The following is a 19555-nucleotide window of genomic DNA, read 5'->3' as shown; positions in this document are numbered from 1 at the left end:
TTGAGGTTAACGTGGACATTTTCCCTTATGAAATAACCACAAACATGTAAACCAAGCATTGAAGCTTATTTGCTCATACATACACTGATAAGTTATAAACCATTGGTGGTTTAACTTTAATGCTATTTTATTTTTCACTGAGTTGAGATTTTTTTGTCCTCTTTTCATTATTTTTGAAACAGGAGTTTACAATTCAATTTAATTCAATTGTTTACAGCACGTAGCACATTTTATCACTAGTTAAAGCAACAGTATGTCATTTTTATTGAGCAACAGCGCCCCCTGTAGCCACACGTGGGGATTCATTCAGCTGGGCTCCATGTGATTAGGTTGCTTTCATGTAGAGAAAAAACAAAGTCTATCAATGTATTGAGTGGAGCTCTGGCTGTGTGGACCCGCTCACTGAACTGAAACAACCAGACAAGCTGTCGCTGTAACAAATCCACCAGACTTCTTCATAATTAAAAGTTTTCCTGCTGAATATTAGAGATAAACTCTGGTTTTTAATAACTTCTGAGTCTTTTTAACTGATCTACGGTTCAGTTTTACTCTTCATCTTCCTGGAGCTGACGGTTGAACCTGTGACTCTCAGTCAGTTCCACACTTCTCACAGGAGATCGAACCCACTCACGTTCAGGGTGAGGAGTGGGAATGAACGAGGAAACATTCTCCATATTCTAAGTCATTGAACCCCAAAAGCTGCTGTTTAAAGCTAAAACGTACTTTAACATTTAAGAGGCCGATATCATAAGTTTGAGGTGGTTGTCAAGCTGCAGAATGAAACGATCAGATGATGAGAAACTAAACTTCTAAAGTGACCAGAACTTTAACAACGAAGTTTCCAGAGAAACAAAGACAGAAACAACCTCCTGCTCTTCGCTCTCCTCTTTTTCCTTCCTGCTCCTTCCTTCCTCCTCATCCTGTCTGTCTGTCCGCACCTTTGATCCTGCCCTCCTTTCGAGGCGCCTCTAAAAACAGAAAGAGACGCTCTTTGATGTTCTGTTCGCACAGCGTGACCCCTTTTGACTCCGAAATCGTCCGCTGACTCATACACGCGTGTACACACACACACACACACACAAACAAACACAATGATCGATCTCGCTGGTGTTGCTGTCCTAGCGTGACCATCTTGCAGGCACCAGACCCTGAGGATCAATGCGGCTGTGTGTTTGTGTGCACCTTCAAGGTTCTGCCTGCAGAGGATTAGGCCAGAGGAGCATCAAAGACACGGTTTGATGCACAAAGTGAATTAATAGACACACACACACACACATCTTCGACTGCAACTATGTCAGGGGATGTTAGTGATGTTTATAAGAAACAGTCCAGCCCCAAGGTGAAAAACGCAAAAAAAGCAAATGTTTTTGGCTCAACAACAGAGACGCAGCTCTCGTCAACTTCGCTCGTACACACTGAGGAAATGCTTGAGATGAGATTTAAGCTTTGGCCTAATAAAATTAATGATTTTAATTAGTCTCACACTCTCATATTAAACTGGTACACATACCGAAAGGCAGTATTGCAATTGTAGCATCAGAGAGATATATCTTAAGGACATGAAAACCAATCGGCCAACATCATCCGAGGCTCCTACATGGAATCTTTACTTGATTAATTTACTACACCTTAAAAGATCTTTGGTTAAATGTGCTGTTCTTCAAAAGGAAAAACAACCAAAGTAACTCCAGCTTTCTTAACTCTGCAGGTCTGTTTTAAAGTTTCCGTTCGGCACCGGTCCTCCTGCGTAATGTTATTTAAAATTATATGATATCAACTGATTAAATAATATCTTCTACTCATAAACTATATGAACGGTGCAGGATGCAACGGCCTCTGAGCTAAAACTGCATTTTTCTCCCTTTTGTCTTCCGCAAATTAAAACAAACTCTGGAGGTAACAGTGAAACAAAAAATAATCCTAATAAATATGACCTTATATCAACAAAATTAAATGAATGTAATAAGATAAAACAAATAAACATGAAAACATTGGGCTTGGAAAACAAATCAATTATATTTCAAGTGCAAAGCAAACCACATATTTGCATTAATTAGTTTTTTCTTTTACCAGCACTCTCATTAACTAATAGAAAAATAACAGACCTCAGACACAACAGGTTGAGTTATGTTTAACAGACTGAAGTAAATACTGTTTTGGCCTCACATTGAACATTTGACCCCTTCACTGTGAAGATAGGAAAAAATAGGATATGACATCAACACACCTTTTCAAGAACATGCTTTTATTTTGAAAGTACAGAAACACAATAATTGTCCATAGTGCTAAAACATGCCTGAAGTTACAAGAGAAGTGGAGAGTCTGGACTTGGGCTTGTTTTTTGAATTCTTAAATGACATTTATTAAATTTCTTGGTGTATTCTGCATAGTTGAATGTCATATTCTGATTGATTGGTTGGTTTGAGCTATCACAACATTCACTCAGAGAGAACTTGATCCCACATTTCTGCTCCGAGCTGTGTTCGGTTGCTACGGGCTTCAAATCGGCCGTTCGTGCACGTGTCTGCGATCTCGTGCGACCATTTTTTCCATATTTCTCTCATGATCGTCAACTTTTGTCTTCGGCGGCTCAAAAACACACATTGTAAAAGGCCATAACACTAACTCAAGATCAATGGCCTGAAAAATAGAGAATTGAATCGTAAAAAAGTTGGGAGTTAAAAACCATTAAAAATGACATTTCCACAGATGGGAATGATCAGAGTGGGTTTTATCATTCTTTCATCCGTGTTTTCCGTCTCTGTAAGAAAGTCCACACTCACTCCTCCGCCGGCTGAGTGGGGAAAGGAACTTCTTGTTTGTTATAGATCCAGTTGTGACATTTTCTGTGAACAATCTTTTTTTATGCGCTCGACTCTTTTAAATAAGAAGCGTGAAAAGGTTTGATAACGGAAAAATAAAAATCCTCCTGGTGGTTTGTGGTTTTTTTTGCAGCAGAATGATGGCCAGTTCTCAGTGATCCAGCTGGTTGGTATGCTGAGGGGCATCGCGTCTGGAATGAGGTACACACACACACACACACACACACATATTAGATCCTATCTGTGTTTTATTCAGGTATCTGGCTGTGAAAACACACAAACATGTTCATATTCACAAACATTTAATCCGATTCCTCTTTTATTGATGGCATCTGGCAGTACACACACACACACACACACACACACACACACACACACACACACACACACACACACACACACACACAGACTAAATCCCATTTTCTTTTTATAGTAGCCCAGGTAGCTGGGAGCAGATAACACACACATTCACACAATAAATACTGTTGATGTGAACAGGTACCTGGCGGAGATGAGCTATGTTCACCGGGACCTGGCAGCTCGAAACATCTTGGTGAACAGTAACCTGGTGTGTAAGGTGTCCGACTTTGGCCTCTCACGCTATCTGGAGGAAGACACGTCTGACCCCACCTACACCAGCTCACTGGTAAGGACACACACACACACACACACACACACACACACACACACACACACACACACACACACAGACACACACATGGGACAGGCGTGCACACATAAACACACCCTCAAGAGGATACAGATGCTGCCATCTTACCGTGGCCAAAAGATGGCAAACTGCCTTCCTGTCTCCATGGAGATTTTCATGACCAGGAGGCTGGACCCTAGTGAAACTATGATGCCTGGTACTCGTGAGATAATGAAATTGATGGAGGAGGCCAAGTGTACGACCTATACTGCAGAGAGCCACTAGGGGGCGATTAAGATGATTAGGCTTCACTTTTGGGGAGCTGTCATGTCGTCCATCTTTATTTACTGTCTAGCTAGTTGGACAGTAAACACAATGTCCTGAAGGTGGTGCCAGAGAGGGAAGAAGGTGACTCCGATGTCCCACTCAGTTCTTCAGCCTCAGCTGTGCTATTTAACAGATGCTAATGTTAGCATATTAACATGTGAACAGTTGAGAGGCATGAAACTTTATACCCTGAATACTTGTCTTTGGTATCTCTAGTCTTTGAGGCTTTTGTTTCTCTTTCTTTTCACACCACTGTTTAATCCTACATCACCTGCATGTATGTGTGTTCTCAGACATGCAGGTTAGCTCAGGCTAATTGGCAACATCTAAATTGCGACTCTCGGTGTGATTGTGAGTGTGACTGGTTGTCACTGTATCTCAGCCCAGTGATGGACTGGGGATCCGTCCGCTGTGTTCACCGACTGTCGCACGATATCACCTGGGATCGTCCTCCACCTCGTGACCTCAGAAGGATAAACAGTACAGTTAATAGATGGATGGATGATTCCCCTCGTGCCCCGTGGACAGTTAATCGTCGTCCTTCACTCAGTCATTAGTTTTATTGATATGTTGCCATGACTCTAAGTGTTGGGATCGTGTAAAAAGTCAGAGGTCATTAAGGGACCGGTTCACTTTATCACACCTGCTTGTTGGATGGTTGAAGAGCTTCTGTGACCTCCTGCTGAAACAGGTTTCTGATGTCAGGTTGGAAGGAGATTGTTCTAAAACTAACAATCCAACATTCAGACTCACTTCTCATCATCACTAAGACAAGGATTCATCCTCCGAGGACCAGGAATGCCTGAGCCAAATTTAACGGGAATCCATCACTATGTTTTAGACAGACTGAAGGATCGGTCATTACCTTAAGAGGCACCATCTGTTAGGAGGCCGCTCGTAATATTTAATTTAAATTTAAAAAAGTGTAAAAGATTACGGTTTACAAAGATAATATATTCAAGCCAAAGCAGCATGAAAATATATTTATGTGTATAATCTTAAAGCCTCAAAATACTGTGCAGTAACTATCATATTTATCATTGCAGTTGAATTTACTGAGCAATATTCATATTATACTTATTATACTTTACTGCTGCTATATGCTCTTTGCACCCGTGTTACCTTGTGTTTACTTAAATTGTATAGAATAACTTTATTTCATACTTGTTTTGCTCATATTTAGATTTTACTGTATGGTTGCTTATTTTTTACGTTTGAATATCCTCCTGTGTAAATCTTTACAACAGGCACAAATTGATTTGAGGATGAATTTTAGTAATTCTTGCACCATGACAGCAGACTTCTTGAATGAAGTAGTATTTCCCATTCTCCTAGACTTTAAAATCAGCAGCCGTGAGGACAAGGCTTTTGTTCAGTCACTGCTTTGTCTTCATTATAAAAGACAAGAAATATAAAAGAGCTGTAAGTGGAGCAGGTGTGTTTATCCATCTCACTGAGATATCACCATCTGCTGCTTCCTCTTTGTGGGAATAAAGATCCTGTAGAAAAATCGATCATATCCACCATTATCTTTTAAACCTTAAAAACTGTATGTGATGCTACAGTGCAGCAGGCGACTCGTGGATAATGCGCATGACATCAAGCGTGGACTCATTTCTCATCACTGTGTCCGCTGTAGATTGTGATGACTGTTACATTAATAGTCAGTCCTCACCTTGGTATTTATGACGGAGCATGGCAGATATATGAGCTGCCTGTGGCCTCTCTTTAAAAACATGTACTGCATGTGTATGCATGTGAGGAGTGAAACCATAAAAACACCAAATATATTATTTTCTCTTTCCCTTCCCTCTCTTTCCTCCCCTCCTTTCTCTCTCTCTCTCTTTCCCTCAGGGCGGTAAAATCCCCGTGCGGTGGACGGCTCCGGAGGCGATCGCCTACAGGAAGTTCACGTCCGCCTCAGATGTGTGGAGTTATGGGATCGTCACCTGGGAGGTGATGGCATACGGAGAGAGACCTTACTGGGACATGAGCAACCAAGATGTAAGTCATCGTGTGTGTGTGTGTGTGTGTGTGTGTGTGTGTGTGTGTGTGTGTGTGTGTGTGTGTGTGTGTGTGTGTGTGTGTGTGTGTGTGTGTGTGTGTGTGTGTGTGTGTGTGTGTGTTTGAGAGAGCGATAAAGAAAGCGAGCGACCCTGTCATGTAGCTGTGTGATTGTGTATAGTTACCTTTTTTCTTTAGGTGTGTGTGTGTGTGTGAGATAAAGAAAGCGAGAGGGGCTGACATTGATGTTTTGTTTTCACTGTAGTTGTGTAGGATTGTGTACATTTACCTTTTTTTCATTAGTTGTCATTCTAAAGTATGCTTGTGTGTGTGTCTGTGTGTGCGTGGGGGGGGGGGGGGGTGTAGGTGTGATTTGTTTGTTTCCTCTGCCGTCTCTCACAGCAGGGAGTCGGCATGTCGAGAAAAACACACGGAAAATGAGGACATCAATTTTAAGTGTCACAGAAGTGTTTGTTCCCGGGAACATCAGACCAAAAGGCATCATTTCATTTCCCTGACAACTTTATTCCAATTACCTGCACAGTGTGATCAATTTGCTGTCGCCTCTGTAACTTTGTATTTGATGCTGGCATAGGGGGTTGGGTGTGGTTAGGATCTATCTACTTCAAGAAATCGTTTTTTTTCTCGTATACACTGTATATAAATTAACATTCTTGAGTAGCACATTAAACAAATCACTGTCATGGACTTTTACTTTGCAGTAGTTTGCCTGCAGCCCCCAAATCATGAAAATCCACCCAGTGTCAAACTAAACTAAAAGTATTAGTTTAGTTAAGTAAGTGATGATCACCAATAACAATCAGCTGGTTTAACCCATGTTTTAACCCAAGTCTTTTAACTCCAGGCTGCAAGGATGTAAACTACAAGCTAGGGAATCGTGAAGTTTGCATTTCCCCACTTGTGATGGAGTTTGCTCAAGGTTTCGATAGAATCCTTGTGTTTTCACCTTTGCATGACTTTGTAATCATGGTTAATGGATATAGGTGTTTTCAAGCGCCGGGGATCGAACCACTGACCCTCTGGTTAGTGGACAACCCGCTCCATTAGATAGTCAGTAGATGGCACTTACTTACAGCACTCTGTAGTTTGGCTTTCTTGATGAAATTGTACTTTCTTGATTCTTGTTGTTCAGAACAACAAGAATCACTTATTGTAAGTCGCTTTGGATAAAAGCGTCGGCTTAATGAAATGTAATGTAATGTTTGTAACCAGAGAGTGAGACAGAGAAAAGAATCAAAGTCACTTATAAGGTGATTTAAACAAAACCTTTTTCACATTTGTTGACATATAAGAATAATTAAACAACCCGTCCTCGTGGCTCTGAACAAAACAGTTTGTAGTTTGAGATCATGCTCATTATGTGTAATTACTCTTATGAACATTTAGTTTGTGCTGCCATTGTGCGCAGTGTGGGTGCACGTGTGTGTGTGTGTTGCACAGCGCTGCAGCACGTGGCGGGCGTTTCCCCCGACCATCACTCAGGCGTAGATAGAGATCTGTCTTTTGGATAAGGAGCAGAACCAGTAATTTAACCGTGGGATGGGTCTTTGTAGGCATCTCATTGTTTATGTGTAGTGAGATTACATTTATCCTTTTTTTTTTTTAGACTAGGAATAATCACCATTTTTTTAAAACAACACATGCACAATTCTCTGCTGCTGTTGTGTTAACATGACGTTAAAACCACTCTCTCATCCGTCCTGTGGGCTGAGTATTTCATTTTAAACCTAAAGGGGATCACGTACATGAAAGAGGAGGTTCCAGCACCGCTGACATTTTTATTTTGAGGTTTTGTGTTTCTAAGAAGTAATGCGATACACAGATTATCGTTAGTTTTGGCACTAACACCCCCACTTCAAAGCGCCGAGGCTCTAAATCCCAATTCTTGCTTTTCTAAAACTAAATGTCTAATGTCTGTGACACGGGGAGAGGAGCCTGGGACTTTAACTTTCAGCTTAAAAATATATTTTTCTTTTTGTTGCCGCAGAAAAAATGTGCCAAAGCACCAGCGAGTGACTTCACTTCTATTTACCACCTCGAGAACTTGCTGGAGTAAAAGTCTGAGAGGAATAATTTAGATGTTGTCTGCTCCACTTCAGAAATGTTTAACCTCCTCAGACCTCATTAACTTACACGTGGAGTTTTCTCAGTCTGGTTACTTATCGCACTGATGAGGAGTTAATCAGTTGCGAGATCCTCTTTCCAACACGTCTGAAGGGAAAGAAACTGTTTTTCTCTGCTAAGAAGCATTTCCCTGTTTTACATTCAGACCTTCTTCCACCTCTTCCCCCTTATTTCACACTTTCCTCGTCTCTCACCTCCCCCCTGCTGTCGCTCCTTAGCTCCACCCGGCTCACCCCCCCCCCACCGACGCTCCAGAGGAGTAGAAGCAGCCTATGCAGCAGTAATGGCAAAGAGTCGTTATAATGACAGAGACAGTTTTATAATGGCACAATGTATAATGATGGAGAGAGAGAGAGAGTGTGTGTATGTGTATATGTGTGTGCGTTGCTACTATAGCTAACGAGGATCTGTTGGGGCATTAACTATGCATGAACCTGACACCCTAAACTCACACATGCTACACACACGCACACACATGCAAGTAGACGTGTAAGGGCACACACACACACACACACACACACACACACACACACACACACACACACGCTCGCTCGCTCGCTCACTCGCTCGCTCACACACAATTTCAAAGAACATGGAACGGGGGAAATTGTCAGCGGAGCCGCCACAGGTGCTCTGTTCGACATGAATTAATCATGAAAGAGACCTGTGATGTTTCACTACACTCGCTGCTATTGTGATTGACAGCAGTGCTTAGCGAGAATTTATGTGGCACAAAGCCTGAGAAGTGTGTCGGGGTCAGGTAGAGTTCACTCTTTGCGAGCTGACAAAATCCCCGGCACTGCGGGTACAGTAGAAGAAGCACAGCAATCCCCCCCCCCCCAGCTAACCGTCAAATAGGCTTACACTTGCACTTACGCGGTCGCACAAGTTTTAAATTTTACGAGAAGTGGCGAGCGCTGAGGTTGTCGACATTTCACCAAAAAATGTGACCCAGTACCAAAAACTCAAAATACACAGTACAGTGAGTTTGGATTCTTGAATCTCAAAGCAAAAGGGGGAAGTTGAGACGAGTTTTAGGTCAACGATCAAAGCGAGGACGGGCAGAGAAAGTCCAGGGGGGGGGCGGGTGAAAAGGGATGGTGGGAAAACAAGGTCATAAACTGAAGCAGGCAGGATATGGAGACAAAAGGCTGGAATGCTTTGGCAGAAAGAAATCTGGCAGGGTTGCAGCCACAGCGCATGCCGGTGAACCAGGAAGGATAATGAGGAGCAGGTGTGCAGGGGGACGTGGAGGTCAGGTGATGAAGGGATGACCGAGGCTTACGCTGTTTAGAAAGATGAAAGTAGATGCTGGGTCAGGAAAATGAAGCCAATGGTGCAGGGCCTGAAACCTGTTGTGTCTCAAATGACCAGCAGAAGGTGAAATAAGTTATTTCTCTGTAGAATTCTGTGAGAAAATGACTTCTCACTTGATTTACAACGTCAGAAATCATTTTCATAAAGACATTATTATCTCAATCTGTATTTTCACGTCCTCTTCAATACAGCATGATGTTAATTTTCTAAATCCTTTAGAGTCAAATAGACGTTAAGGCACTGCGTGGATATCGTTTGATTGACAGTTGCTACCATCCAATGGTATGGGTGTCCGCGGCGTGGCCTTGAGCTCTCAGTTAGGCTCCACCCCCACTACTCCAAATATGGTTACATCTATTTTCAATAAACCAAGATGGCCAATGGTGACCTAACGCTGTTTCCAACAATGTTCAAACCCAAAGAAACCCCCAATTCTATTCAAGGTAACCGGACGTTTTTATTTTGGTTGCCTTTTATTTGCATAATAATAAATACATTAGCTCATCTGTGAACATGGTTTTTAGTTTTTTCATCGGTAAGACAACAACTCCCACGATCCCACGCTGCAGTGACCCCTAGTGGCTGTAGTGACATATCGTACGTCTCAACCTACAATAATTACAAAAACAATGTTGTCCTCCAATCAGGACTTCGGCCACACCACAGCACTGAGACTCATAATGCTTCTATTATCCATTATGCGCTCTGCACAGCACAATGCAAGCCACTGAAGTCGGATGTATTGTCTTCTCATGCTGTGAAGCACATCTTTGCATGAATGTCACTTCCATTACGATTCCTTGAAACTTCCACAGAAAGCTTTAAGTGTCATTTTGCCACATATTGTATAGCACATCTGGAATATCTGCTCTTTTTATGCAAAAGTGTGGTGTTGGCTTTGGGGGCGATTTAAGTGGAGGGTGAAAAGACGGATGTGGGATGTGTGGAGATACAGTCTGAAAGCTTTTTCACACACACACAGACCATGTTAAGTTCTGCTATTGGAGCCAATCACACCCACAGCACAATGTGAACTTTAACTATTGCAACCATCACAATTAGAGTTGCAGACGTGTAAAAAAGTGTTTTCATATTCCCGGCACCGAGGGCAGAATAATTGGAGACAATAATCCTTGAACTTAATATTTCCTCTCTTTGATTATTTTTGCTGGTACGTGACGAGGAAGCTACTTATTCTTTCACTGGAAGGAGTTTTTGAATTCTGTGATGTTCAGGATAATTACACCCAAAGGTACGCTGCCATATTTAGCACCACCTCTCTGAAATACAGAGTTCTTGTTTTAAAAGTTTTCACAGGACGGAAATAAATGGAAAGATCAGCGCCTGCACTGGCACGATGAAATCAGAAGCTCCTCTGTGCAGCTACCTGCCTTCACATCAGAGTCGGCTGCAGGCGTCACTGCTGCTTAGCAATGAATATCTGGATCCACTGATTGACGGCACGCTGCGTCAGGAGGAAGCTCTCGGATGCAAATTCTGTAAAGAAATAAACACCGGTCTTATCAGCCACAATCTCAAAGGGACCGTACCCTGAGCAGTGAGCTGTATGTTCTGCTGCACTCAGGGATACAGGAGTTAACCTCAATTTGAGGCGACCAGCGAACCCCCTCAGTGACATAAAACACACTTTGTACTCTGTCATGGAAACTGCTGTAGCCGGGAAATATCCCAGGTTGGAAGTATTTGTTTCGCTATCATGCTGCAAATGCATTACATTACAATACGGCCACGGATGATTCCAATGCATTCATGTCTCCCTGCGCTCTGCTTCCTGATTCAACACCATCGGTGATGGAGGTGTGGATGGAGGCAGACATCCCTTTATGTGTGAACAGAGGGTTGTATTCAGCTGTGGTTCTCCAGGATGTAGCCTGCTACACCCGCACTAAATATTTCAGTTGTGAAACCCATCACGTCTGCTACGTTTACGCCCGGTGTCTTCACTACTCCAGAATGTCAGTGTTCCTGAGACAGAGAACCTTCGAATCCTCCCCACTTTCTCTTAAAACAACTCAAATGTGTCCAATCAAAGAAAAAGTAAAAAAAAACAAAAAACATGACATTTAGAAATAATGATGCCGTGTCCAGCATTCGCTCCCTGGTTGGGTCTTATCAGACAGTCAGTGTTGTACGGTGGCTGTAGCTCGATGCTTTGTGAAGTTACTGAAGTCTGCTACTCATCAAAGCGTTGTTAACACAGTCAGTAAAAGCTTACTTCCTGTTTACACAGGTACACACGTGCTCAGTGTAGTTGATAATCATGAAATATAAATTTGATTGATATTTTAAAATCTAAAACATATTAGTGTGGAGGCAGCCTCACTCACTCACTCACTATGTAATGGCCACTTTAACACAACACTGCATCATTCGATCAAATCCCTCTATAAATTAAACCCCACTTTCACATCTCAAATCAATGAATACTTCTGTCACATAATGGAAGCTAAAGATTTAATTTGTGGGCATCGGAGCAAGTTGTAAGAACGAAACATAAATAGATCGATCAATCCTCTTGTCTCCTCTGTTTTCATCCCTTGTTCTCCCTCTGTGTCCCAGGTGATAAACGCCATCGAGCAGGACTTCAGGCTGCCGGCGCCGATGGACTGCCCAGTGGTGATGCACCAGCTGATGCTGGACTGTTGGCAGAAGGACAGGAACGCTCGGCCAAAGTTCCCCGATATTGTCAGCATGTTGGACAAGATGATACGCAACCCTGCCTCTCTCAAAGCCGGCACCAACAACATGGCCCCTGGGTGAGCAGAGATACAACAAGGCCATTTACATACGCAAACACTCAGAGATACGCTGGTGTTTGAGCTCTTTATCTCCGCTCTCTCCAGTCCGTCCCATCATCCCCTGTTAGACCGCGGCGCTCCGGACCTGAGCAGGCTGAGCTCGGTGGAGGACTGGCTGGCCGCTCTGAAGATGACCCAGTATCGTGACTCCTTCCTGGGCTCCGGTTTCACGTCTTTGCCGCTCGTCACACAAATCACAGCTGAGTAAGTCGACTCATTACAGTGTCTCTCTCTCTCTGCCCGCGTCTCTCGCCCACCTGCCAAGTCGGCGTCTTGTTAGTTGGATGAGTGGCAGGGCAGCTGGTTGGCTGACGGATCGGTCCATGTGTAGCGTCTGTCTGTATCTCATCCTTTCTTCCTCTTTATGCCTTCACGCCAGCGACAGCCACGGCAGGAGGAGTCTGTCAATTCTTGTGGATGCTATATCCCAGTGACGCCCGATGGGAATCACTTAAAATTCCGTTCAAACGGTCAATTGGACTCAAGGATTAAAGCTGAGTCTCAATTCAGGGGCGGCCTCCTTCAGCGGCTGCACACAAAGACGTCAGGTTGCCAGGTTTTCCCATTTTGAAGGCTCCTTCAAATGCGGCTGACAAATGCCTCCTTCCTTTTTTTTACGAATGATCACAAAGGGTGAATCCTTCTCGGGCCAACCTATCCCACGATTTATTGCGTGCAACTGACGAAGCAAATGCTATGCGGGAAGCTGAGTAGCTGAGGATGCAACACTAAGAGCGAGACGCGAACTGGAAATCCTGCGTAGACCAGACCGTCTCCTTTCAGTTTGCTCTCTGCAGTCTACAGCTTCAATGTATTGGATTTTTGATGACTCAAAACTCAAAAAGCACATTTCTTAAGAGTCTATGAGCTGAATTCGACAAAATCTCACACAAATGTTCGATAAAGATAAAATGATAAGGTAATGACATTTCATATCCCATAAGTCAATTGAACTGGGATAAACACTTCACTCCAGACAGTAATTCTGGTTAAATCACGCTGTAATCGTGATGCTGTGATCACGATTATTAAAGATCAATATTTCACTGTGAAATAACCAGCGACAAATAGTCTGATCTGTACACAAATGAAACCACCGTCATCTGAGTGGTATCAGCAGCTCTTTCTGAAATCAAGGACCATCTTTCCCACAGTCTCCAGCTTCCAGGTACATCTTCTCAGAACCTCGCACGTCTGTGTTTCTGCCTGATGTGTCTCGTCTTTCAAATAATCCGTTTTTCGTGTTATTGAAGTCCCAACACCATCTGTCACGGTGGGAAATTCTGCGAGTTTAAGCCTCGTTTACTCAGCAATTAATGTGCTTTTGTCGAAAGCTATTTCAGTAAATGGTTTGATCGCTATTTTTCTTGGCTGAACAAACCTTCACAGGAGGAAAGTACTGCAGCAGCGTGTGGTTTGACTCTGCGGATACAAAATGAGCCGTTAGCCCCGACCTCCAAACTCCTGGGTCAATAAATTGTCCACCAGAGGCTCCTGTCATCACCTCTGACTAAAGGCACCCGCGACAGACTCGGAGTCGGTCCCACTGCTCGGCCCTGTGACTGCCCACTGCTCCCCACTAGTTAGAACGGGTCAAACACAGAGGATTAATTCCTCCACTGGGATTAATAAAGTCGACTTTAACATAGTGCCCATGTGGAGACGGCAGATAAGCGCGGGTGTGAGGTGGGGAAATTGATGTCAGACCCTTTTCATGCAGAATGCACCACTACTTGGGGGGAAATTTTGGTATGAGGACAATTACCACTTTGGGTTTTTAAATAGTTTTCTTTGCAAACACAAATTCAATGTGGGTGGTTTTTTTGTGTTAGAAATATAAGCCCACATCAGATCCTGTGAAAAGTTATGTGCCCACACAGACCACATTTGACTTTATGAGGAATGTATGAACGTTCTATATCGTCGCTGTGCTTGGAAGCAAATTTCCCCAGATGCCAAATCAGATCAGTAAAATAAAATGAATGATGTGAAGCATATAGTTGTTCCTCCAGTTAGAGGAATATACCTTTTAGATTAACAGTTTAAAACCATATATATAATAATGTGAGATGTATATTTTATTAGAATGACGACACAAAGGGCTACAATAAACAGCCTATCTCACAATACTCAATACAACACAATATCTCGAGAGGCCTTTGAGAGAATCCTTTCAAATTTGTCACAAATGTTCACGTAGACTCACGGATGAACTGGTTCGATTTGGGTGATCGAATGTTAAAGTTCAAGGTAACCACGCTAAATACACATGTTTTTGGCTTCTTTAACATGATATCTCAAGTTCGCCTTTAGGGGCATTTCTTCAAATTTTGACCAGTTGGACTCAAAGATTAACTGATTCAATTTCAGGGGTCAAAGGTCACAGTGACCTTGAATCTGGAATCTTTATTTTGCTTGAAACTGCAGCAGTTGGTAGAGGCATACAACGGAAGGGCAGTAATTTTAGTTTATTCCATTTCAAGCACTGTTTACTCTTATTGTAACATTGACTTTGTGGTCCTTAAATCCTGCACATGACACCTTTGATAATGTGATGATGCAGATGCAGCCGCCTCATGTCTGTTTTTGTCTTCCTTCAGAGATCTCCAGAGAATCGGAGTGTCTCTCGCCGGACACCAGAAGAAGATCCTGACCAGTGTTCAGTCGATGAGGCATCACGACGACGACGACGACGACGACCAGTCTCCCACTGAATCAGTGTAACCACACAGGAGTGATGCACTAAGAGAATATTGTGACCGGTGCACAGTCTGGAACAACCAGACTCTACACTTTGTCTTTACACTTGTGTTTCCCCTGCACACTGCTCAGTGCTGCTCCTGGAGATTTGACATGTTTCTAAACGGCAGATCTCTTTTAATCATCGGACCGACCTCTTCCGGGCCATGTGGCTTCCTAACTTAAAAAAAAGAGGAGTAAAGAGGATTTGGATTTCTTCAGTGACTACAGTTACATCCACTCCCATGAAGACTCTGTACATTTTAATGATGGAAATGAAACCATTTTTTACCGACATGTTTGATTCAAGGATGAACTGGCCTGTTTTTTTTATTTACGGATAACCCACACAAAGACTGTGAAGAGACTGTGGTCAGGTGTTTATATGTTGCCGAGCAAACTGGACCGAAAAGCCTGACCCGCGTTCCACAAAGCTTCTTGACACGAGACCTTCCACAGGCCCTGATATCTTCTTGTCTGTTCTGTTTAGTTTGTTGGTGAAATTCGCCGCCGTTTGACAAGAGTCGACGGTTTTAACGGCACGTTTCTGAATCTCTCTTCATATTGAAGAGTCTGTACATCTTGTAATTTGGGGATATTTATTTCCTATACGCTCGTTTGCTTTCACGTCTGCCAACAGCATCGGACAATTAATTGTCACTGGAGTGTTTGTGAGTTCCCTGTGATTATCTCCCTCTGCCTGACTCATCACTGGAACCGGCTTTGAAGTGCTGTGGACCGCGCACACACAAAAAATTTGGAAAACAGGTTTCATAGTGGGGTTTTTTTTGTACTTTCCATGCAGCCATGAAAGGATAAACTCTTCCATGCAGAGAGCCAGAGATGCCTGTCCTACTTAAATACCCAGAGTCCTCAGAGCAAACTCCTGATGGATGATGTTTTACAATCAGCACTAATGCCCTTTGAGTAAAGCCAATTATGGATCAGAAAACAGCATCAAAATCCGAGGGAAATGTTGCACCACGGCGGCGTGACAACTTACTTCCCTGGCGAGGAAGGAAGGCGACCGCGTACTTAGAAGAAGAGAAGAAGAGAAGGAGGACTGTGGGTATGGAGGCGTTACCAGCTGCTGAGAGGCACCTGTTGCGGACGCAGAAAGCAAAATGTGTCGTCATCCAATAATAAATAAATTGTGATTTGGCTGCGGATTCCGACGCCGGCTGCCAGTTGAGCGTTGAGCACACGAACAAACCAGCGCTCGTGTTCTGTTCACGCGTTGGAATCAAGTGCATGGCTGCTGTCCAGATGCTAATCATCGCTCTGCAGCAGAGACACACACATACACACACACACACACACACACACACACACACACACACACACACACACACACACACACACACACACAGGCAGGCAGGGTCCCCGGTGTTAATTCATCTGTATTTCTTTGTTATGCATCGGCTGCCGGACATGTCACCGTCGTCCGACTCTGTTTTGACAGTCACATTTCCCAACTGACAGCGCTGATTAAATTCCGTTGTGTCAGTTCGCAGATGAAACGACACGACGCGACCTATGCGTGTTTCTCATCTGCGCGCGACAACCTTTTCAACGCAAACCCCACAATGATTGATTCCTCAGACGCGTCGGGAGAAAAAGATGTTACAGCGCAAATACAAAATGCTGGAGGTCAAGAAGGAAACCAGCGGGGGTTATTTATCATGCGTTAATACTTCAAACGTGACGTCCGGCTCGTGAGGCTTCACGGAATATGATATAATGAAGGCCTGAGCTCACTGCAGGGCGCTCGGGGTGGAGCAGCAATGGGAGATCTCTTTTTATCTCAGCGTTGAGCAGATTACCAGCTGTGGAACAACAGCCGGCCCGTTCTGCCGCCGAAACCTCTGGTCATGCGTGTGCACCCACATCCTGAGGATTACCCGCCTGCAGCACTGATTGGATGTCACGATTCTGTTTGTCATCCGCAGTGAGCCGTGCTCACAATGAGAGAAGTGGCAGCGTCGGGGTTGTTTGCTCTCATCGCGGCGTGTCCGACACAACGACGTGTTTGTGTGTTTGTGTCTCGCGCCGCTGATCTCGACTGCTGGGACGCCCCCAACGACTTTTATTTATGAAAGTTGTGACATTGAGAGGTCCGCAGATATTTTAAACCCTCCAAGCATTTCAGTTTTCTGCTTTTTTCGGCCCGAAAACGCCGGCATTGGCCGCAATTGCATTTGTTGCCCTGGCAACGATAGCTTATTGAGAATTTTATCAGAAAGTATTGAGATCAACTGGGAGCGAGTCAGTGGCTCAGAGGCTTAATTCGTTGTAAATAGATGCTTCTGGAAGAAGAGTTTCAGCTCTGGCTCGGGGGTTTAATAAAGAGTGAGATGAGTCGTGTGCCTAAAAGCTCATATTAAACACCACCTTAACAGATATGTCATGCACAGGAAACAGGCGATCAACACAGAGATGAATCTTAATCCATTATGTAACATCTGTGGCTGAGTGTCTATTCCTCATTTCATACCGTGTTATTGTCTTCTGGTATTTTTAACGACGTTCGATGTGACTCTTCAGACATTTCACGTTGTCAGTGTTTGTGAAAAGACGACACGACGCACAGCACATCTTGTATTTACGCGACGAACGAGCACAAATATTTACCACAGAGACAATATCTCAGGTATATACTGTCCACGCTGCTGCACTGGTTAAATCCTGCACTATAGAGATGAAGTGCTTTAAGAGTTGATGGAGGAAAAAGTGTTTTTGAAGTTGAGTTTTCTTAATTACGTCCACGTTAAATCCAGCCTCAGCCCCTTAAGACACAGATACAGGTTTAGGTGATGAATCGTAGTCGGTGTTAATGAACGGTCAGATTATATCACTGCCGTACATTTCTGGTTAAAGGATGAATTAAATTTAAAGAGACAGGAGCTAAAACCTCAAAGTGTTTCAGACAGAGGCTGAAAAGAGGAGCTGCAGCGACGGACAGTTTGAGGAAAGTGTTTTCTGAGCATTAGACCATGAAAAGCTTTTCAATAACACAAATTAAGATTATGAACCTGAATATGTTGAGTTGAATTCCCCAATTAAAGGAAAGTTCAAGTGTTTCAAGACTGCTGGGGTCATACTGTCGGAGGTAAAAGCGGCAGCAGCCGACAAAAGAGCTCAGTGTTTGATTCTGAGGGCCTGACACCAAAGCCTGACGTTTACTGCAGATGTTTCAGATAAAGAAACTACATCCAGACTCCACTGTATCTGTGCTGGACATACATCAACATGATGTGGCATAATGTTTGGCCAATTAAGCGCGGCAATGGGACAAATGGACCACTTTGATGCAAAACAGGCCCCCGAAATGCAAGGTGCATCAGCGGCAGCTCCTCTGAGTGCTTTTGGGTGGATTGATCGTTTAATTGCAGTTATTTTCTGGAAGCTGGACCAACCCGGCTCTTCTCTCCTGTTGCTCTGCTGTAATAGATACCGTGGGGGAGGCTGGAGATGAGAGGAGATGAGTTATGAAGAGAAGAGAAAAGTGAAAGGGAATAGGTAATGGAGACGGGAAGGAAGCACAATAACAGAAAAGGGAGATGGGGGGGGCGTGAGAGGCAAAGCCTGACTCTGGTGTTTGAATAAAAATGAGGCTGGGGCGTGGAGAGGCTCTTTCTCTTTTTGTCTCCTTCTCCTTCTCCCTGCTCGACCCAGCCGTCCTCTTTCTTCTGATGCCCCGAACCTCTCTGAGCGACTCGCTCTGCTTCCAGGCTGCGTTTCCACCGGCGCCTTCGACAGTTGCTTTTAAAGTCGAGCAATCTTTCTATTTCAGATGCACTGTTTCCACAAACCTGTTCAACGTGCATCTGAAGAATATCTGGAAAGTTTCAGTTTCAAGACGATACTTTTTCTCTTCCTTACATGTTCTTATTTTACATTCACACTGCTCATCAAACTCCAACTTGACTTCTTGTCGTCCCTCTTGAAACTGACATTTTTCAGGATGGATTGTGATGTAATTGTGTTCATAGATTCAAGATCCCAAAACGTTAAAGCTTTCATCAGCGCCACCATGAGGCTAACTTGTTACGTTGTGAGTGAAATGTCTCGATGCCTGTTGGATGACATGTTCGTGACACTTAGATTGTAAATAAAGATGGACGACGTGTCTCCACTTCCTGCCGCTGTAACGAAAATGAAATCAAAATATTCTGGATAAGGGCGCCGCCATCTTGCGCTGGTGACGTAGTTTTGGAGCAGCAGGGAGGTGTGGCCTCAAGTCAGTCTCAGCTGTCAGTCATGATGACTCATTAAAACCAAACTTATCAGAAACAGGAACACTTGAGACACATTAGCATGAGATGAACTACCTAAATAAACCTTTGAGAAATATATATTTGATTTATAGTGTGGGACTTTTTAACTTTGTTCACATCTCATCTGCTCACATGGAAGGGGTGGGGTTTACAACCAATACCGCAGCCAGCCACCAGGGGGTCACTTTCGGGGAGCCTTCACGTCGTCCATCTTTATATTCAGTCCACGTGCGACGTTTTAATCTTTCCTGTGATGTCACGATCAAATTAACATCTCATTTTGTCCAACACATACATGGTTTAACCAGATACCACCAAAGCAAAGACGTTTACTTGTTAAACATCATTAAGAAAGCATTGGCAATTTTGATATTGACATTAGCATTTAGCTCAAACACAGCAGTGCTGAAGTATTATCTCTTGTTGGTCTCTACAAAACATTACCGCAGTATTTTG

The 19555-nt window shown here is 43.5% G+C and overlaps 1 protein-coding gene and 1 long non-coding RNA gene across 2 annotated transcripts in view; one reads left to right on the top strand and one right to left on the bottom strand.

The window, feature by feature from the left end:
• The window catches only part of LOC117759856 (ephrin type-B receptor 1-like), a 76563-nt gene extending 60990 nt beyond the window's left edge, over window positions 1-15573 (top strand). Inside the window, exons 15-20 of the mRNA XM_034582318.1 lie at window positions 2956-3023; window positions 3321-3468; window positions 5653-5802; window positions 11845-12041; window positions 12129-12287; window positions 14684-15573. Of these exons, the coding sequence (XP_034438209.1) occupies window positions 2956-3023; window positions 3321-3468; window positions 5653-5802; window positions 11845-12041; window positions 12129-12287; window positions 14684-14807 (846 nt within the window). The 3' untranslated portion in view covers window positions 14808-15573. The remainder of the gene's footprint in view (window positions 1-2955; window positions 3024-3320; window positions 3469-5652; window positions 5803-11844; window positions 12042-12128; window positions 12288-14683) is intronic.
• On the bottom strand, window positions 1684-19342 carry LOC117759860. Its single transcript, XR_004613580.1, has 3 exons — window positions 18777-19342; window positions 14937-14942; window positions 1684-1695 (listed from the first exon to the last, which is right to left on the bottom strand). It is a non-coding gene; the product is annotated as an uncharacterized LOC117759860 (long non-coding RNA).
• Between the last annotated feature and the right edge of the window lie 213 nt (window positions 19343-19555).

The sequence above is a fragment of the Hippoglossus hippoglossus genome, chromosome 4, assembly GCF_009819705.1.
Source record: "Hippoglossus hippoglossus isolate fHipHip1 chromosome 4, fHipHip1.pri, whole genome shotgun sequence".
NCBI lineage: Eukaryota > Metazoa > Chordata > Actinopteri > Pleuronectiformes > Pleuronectidae > Hippoglossus > Hippoglossus hippoglossus.
This window is presented reverse-complemented; position numbering and strand designations above follow the sequence as displayed.